Source organism: Malania oleifera, chromosome 1 (assembly GCF_029873635.1).
Source record: "Malania oleifera isolate guangnan ecotype guangnan chromosome 1, ASM2987363v1, whole genome shotgun sequence".
NCBI classification, from domain to species: Eukaryota; Viridiplantae; Streptophyta; class Magnoliopsida; order Santalales; family Ximeniaceae; genus Malania; species Malania oleifera.
In genome coordinates, this window is record NC_080417.1 from 44,876,729 (window position 1) to 44,882,000 (window position 5,272).

General features: G+C 34.9%; 1 protein-coding gene across 1 annotated transcript in view; it reads left to right on the top strand.

Annotated features, from left to right (window-relative positions):
• The first annotated feature begins 1,130 nt into the window (after nt 1-1,130).
• LOC131159833 (probable serine/threonine-protein kinase PBL4) overlaps nt 1,131-5,272 on the top strand; it is a 23,451-nt gene continuing 19,309 nt past the window's right edge. The window contains exon 1 of the mRNA XM_058115049.1: nt 1,131-1,230. Coding sequence (XP_057971032.1) covers nt 1,131-1,230 — 100 coding nt within the window. The remainder of the gene's footprint in view (nt 1,231-5,272) is intronic.

Below are 5,272 nucleotides of genomic sequence, written 5' to 3' on the forward strand. Positions count from 1 at the left end.
TACTGATTCTAGGGTTTGAAAGAAGCTGTTCGTTTGCTCCAAAATCTTCACGATGCCTTGAATAAAACAAATGGCACAATGTAGTTTCGTCTTCAGGGAGAGATGATACCAACATCGAGCAATAGTTGGTAAGCCCTTATTCAAAGCATATATATCAAACCCATCTTCAGTCTATAGAACCAATATTCGGTAAGGTTCTTGATGTTCATTTCTTCAATATTGAGTTTCCTGAAATCCTACCATTATTCCACAACATAGGATGAAAAAACTTCATTGTGTATCAAGCTAAGGGGTTCTTTCCAAACTTTCTCAAGATATTCTATGCTAATATGGTTCAAGGGGAGAATACCTTGTCAACTGAAGTCAAGGGTAAGAAAATTGTTCTCACCCCTCAAACGTTAGCTCCCATTGTCCACATTACTCCAAGAGAGTTTGAAAGCCCCATATTAGCCCAATCTTGGATACTTCAACAAGATTTTACACTGGAAGAAATTTTATCGTTAATCATGGAAAATGAACCTACTTATTTTGGACATCCTCCACTATATAAGCAACTCAACTTGAAAGCACAAATCCTTTAAAAGATCATCACCAATAACATCCTACCACAAGCCGAATTATATGATCATATCTCATACATAGACTGTTTTGTATTGTGGTGTTTGTTAAAGGGGAAGAAGTTTGATTTACCTAGCCTCATTATGAAATGGATGTGGGCTAAGATGGACGAAACTCGAGTCATCCTTCCATGCGGTGGTGCTCTTAATATGATTTTTGCAAATTTGAATATCACTACTTCATCAGACTTTTTCATCAAAAGAACTCAGTATGACCTCTTTACCTCCACGACCCTCAAACAGATGGGATATGAAAAACGTAATCAAAAGTGGTTCTTAGAAAGAGGTAGACAATGAAGGGCAGCAACCGTACCTTCTCCTCCACCTTAGGCTCAGTCATAAGGACCTACAGCTGAAGCCCCTTCTTGGTTCATACCGTTCTATACTGAATTCACATCCTTCAGCCATGATATGCATGAAGATCTTAAGTCTCTTTAGCAAAACTACTCTTCCTTAGATCAATGTCTTACGTGCATTGAGTAGACATGGGGTAGTTCTTATCATGGTGATCCGATGGACACTAGCTCCATACCTCGTAGTGATGATTCCTCAGAAGAAGCATCTGAGAAAGGAGATAAAGAAGGAGATGAACAAGAGGAAGAAGCGGATGATGGTAATGAAGAATCTGAGGATGATGAATAAGAAGAAGAAAAGGATGATGAGAATGAAGAAGAAGAGGATGATGATGCTCATGAATGAGCTTCTTATTTCTAGGTTGTCTTCTATATTTTTATTTTGCTTAGTTCACTTTTTTGATAAGTTTGGTTTGTATGACTATTGACTCTTGATGCCTATCTTTCTATATATCTTTTTTTTATGCTCTTTGTATTACTCTTACTTATTTCTTTTTGATTGATGTTAAAGGGGGAGAGATGTTTTGGAGAGCAAAAATATGCAATGATGCAAAATTATGAGTATGCAATGATATGAGCAATGTTATGATGGATATGAATTTTTGCGTTTTGGACTAATATATGAAAACATCACTTTAAATCTATTAAACAATATGCTTATTGTAAGGGGGAGCCTTATTTTTAAGGTATTCTCAATTTTTTCTCCTTATTTGTCATCATCAAAAAGGGGGAGACTGTTGGCCTAACAAGGCTTTCATATCTTGTTTTGATGATAAAAAATAAAGGAAAAGTTTAATGTGTTTATGTTCAAGTGATGATATTTCAGGAACTTCAAAAAGCCAAGATTCAAAAGAACTTTCTAAAGATCACTAAGGCTTCAAAGACATATTACCAGGTGATCAAGAGAAAGCCCAAGGAGACTCAAAGCAACAAAGGACTCATTGGATAATCAAGCTCAAATGAAAAAGAAATGATGATCACAAAGATTTCATTGAGCAAGAAAGTTTTCATATTCTAGGAAAGCTTCATGTAAGTACTTTAAGTATAAAATATCATTTTGAATGAAATGAAGCTCATTAGGGGATATAAATGGACTTAAGAGACTTTATTTTAAAACCCCAAAAAATGTTTTTCAAAAGTAAGAAAGCAAGAAAGCTAAACATTTTTGAAAAAGAGAGAAGAAAAACAGATTTTAACTGTTCAGACGATTGAAGATTTATTGAAAGAAATCATAACGGGCAATGTTGCTTCAGGCGCCTGACCCTGTATCTTCAGGCACTTGAACTCACTTCAGGCGACTGAAGTTGCACTTCAGGCAACCAAAGTTCGGCAACGGCCAGATTTTTCAAACTTCTTGATTTCAAATTTAATTTCCTTACACCCTAATATTTTTAGAAACTTAGGGGGCACTCCAAGTAAACTTAGGCATCACAAATGAGAGTGTTTCTAAGCCTACAAATACATGGATTATGAACTTTAAACTTACCAAGAATTGAATAATCTCTCAAAGCTCTCTCTCTCTCTCTCTCTCTCTCTCTCTCTCTCTCTCTCTCTCTCTCTCTCTCTCTCTCAAAGCCTTCTTGCTATTGAATTGTTGACTAAATTACTGCAAAACCACTAGGATATTTTTTAGTATATCAAATCTTCTTTGAATCATATAATCTGAGTTCTTGATCCTTATCAAGAGAAGTAATCCGGTGATATAAATATTAAGCTTTCTACTTCATTCTTTTGATATTTTTGAATTGAAGTATATTAGTTTTCAATTGTACTAATCAGCTCTATCTGAGAGCACTCTTTGTACACATCTATTTGTTGTATCTCTTGTAGATTGTGATGATTCTAGGATTGTTGGATCGTTGGCTAAGCGTGGAGGATCGCTTAGAGAGGTCTTGCTCTAGCCTAATTAAATGAGTGACCGAGTAAGGGGATATCACTTGGAGAGGTGGGCTATAGCCTACTAAAGGAGTGTGTAACGGTGTTGTTCCACCCGACAAAGGAATTGATTTAGTGGAATCCTTTGGTGATTTGCAAAAGGTGAGGACAAAGGTTGGGGATAAGACGAACCTCGTAAAAACCATGGTCTCACTCTTTCTTTCATTTACTCTTTATTTTTAGCTCATATATTAACTGCGTGGATGTTTTAAATTCCTAAATCATATCTACTACGTTATTTGATTAATACTTTATGGAAACCTCAATAGGAGTACGTTGATTGGTTAACACCCAAAGATAAATTAACTAAGAGTTTATTTGAATTCTGAATTTTGGGAAGAGTGTGGATGTTTTGTTGAATATCAAATTGAGAAACAAATTTTATAAATACAGGGCTGTAAACAAACCAAACATCTTGATTGAATATTTTGTGGATTTGATTGATTGGTTTTAAAGTTTGGTGTGGTTGATTGATTGTTTAATTGTATTGTAGATTGTATAAAAAGAATTAAGCTTTTATTGTGTGATTGCTAAATCAACAGAAATCTAGATTCATTGAAAGAATTAAATTAAGTTAAATAATTCATAAAAAGTTTAAAAGGAATTTTAATAACCCAATTCACCCCCTCTCTGGACTACACCTTAGTTTTCAAAAATAACAGCCAAAAGGGAGCTGTTGTAATTAAAATACAATGAGAACGATAAGAAAATATGAACTGCAAATAATGTGAAATGGAATGAGCCACATAAAGTAAAACGCTATGAAATGTTTAAGCTAAGAACATGAATAGTTAAGAATTACAAGATAACGATAGGCAGAATAATGTATTATGGTATTATAAGTATGTATTCTAGTACAACATGTTACGTGTGGGTGAGGAAAACACTTCGCCCGAGGGCTTGCTGAGAAAAGCGAGTGCACTAGTAAGTATTAGATGTGACACTAGGCTGCATAACGTGTTAGGGCAAAGGGAAACTAAATATGGGCAGGTAAATTCCTTATTCTCGGGGCCTTCGTTGGTAAACCTTTGTATGAATTGTGTGAGTACGAGATTAAATCACTACCTAGGGGCTTACTGAGTAAGGTGAGTGCTCTGGTATGCTTCAGTTATGACCTTGGGTTACCTAAAGTATCAAAGCAGAAAAGTGTTACTTGTATGGGCGGGTAATCATCCCTAACCTTGGGTAATCTTGTGGGTAAAATGTCTCGCATGCGTTTGATTAGGAATAAGAAATGATTTTAGAAATTATGCTAATGATTTGCAAATGATGAAAATGTATACTTATATTATTTACAAACCTCATGTTAGCCACATGCTGTTTTAATATATTATTTCTTCCCTTACTGAGATGTGTCTCACCCGAATATGAACTTATCTTTTTCAGGACCTCCATAAGATCGAGCTTAGAGAGGTCGAGGTGTTTGTAGCATTTTTGGGATATAGAAAAGAAAGGGTATATACTTAGCTGATATTTTCGGTTGTATGTAAGTTATGTTTTATGTTTTAAGTCTTCTGAGATATGGATGGTTGAGAAATATACTAGTGTTTGTGAATACTAAATGCTTTTGGAGATATGTGTATATATAAGAATATAAGTGATGAATAGTTATTTTGAATTATAGATAGAAATAGTAAACTCTGGTATTATATTTATATTTTTCGCTGCGTACATGATTATCCTAAAAAATATTTCTCTTTCCTCAGTCCAATTTTCAAATATACATAACTAATAAAACAGCCCTAGGCTAAAAAAACGTAATATAAATGGTTTGCATTTATTAACACAACGAAAACATTTACACCTAGATTCATAACATATTCATTTCCATTTACTCATAAAAATCATAGTTTAATTCTATTCCCCCCGACCCTGGTTTCTTGAACTATGCCAAACCGGAACCCCGAAGACAAGATACCACGGTGACTCACCCGAACCTTGAATGAATCAAAAATCCTAGTTCAATTAATTTAAAATCCTATAATAAAAAATTTATTTTCATTTCCTAGGTCATAAATTACAAAAATAATATACTTCTCAAAATAATCAATTGTAATGAATTCCCTAAATTCACTATCACTTTGGAGTGTGTGATTAGGAAACCCGAAGAATTGAAAATTGATTTGGCAAACCAAAATGAACGGATTGATAGCGACTTAGGGACCCCGTGGTGGGTTGATCGCGATTTAAGCTATAGATTTAAGGAAAAGGGAGAAATAGAAATAGAGGAAAAGTTACCTTGACTCAGGAGTGGTGCCTAGGACGCTCTCGAGAAATCCCTTCGATTAAATCAAATGTTCGCGGCGAATGGAACCAAGGTACCTTCGATTTTCGGACGGCGCGGCCTATTTAGCTGAGAAATCGAGG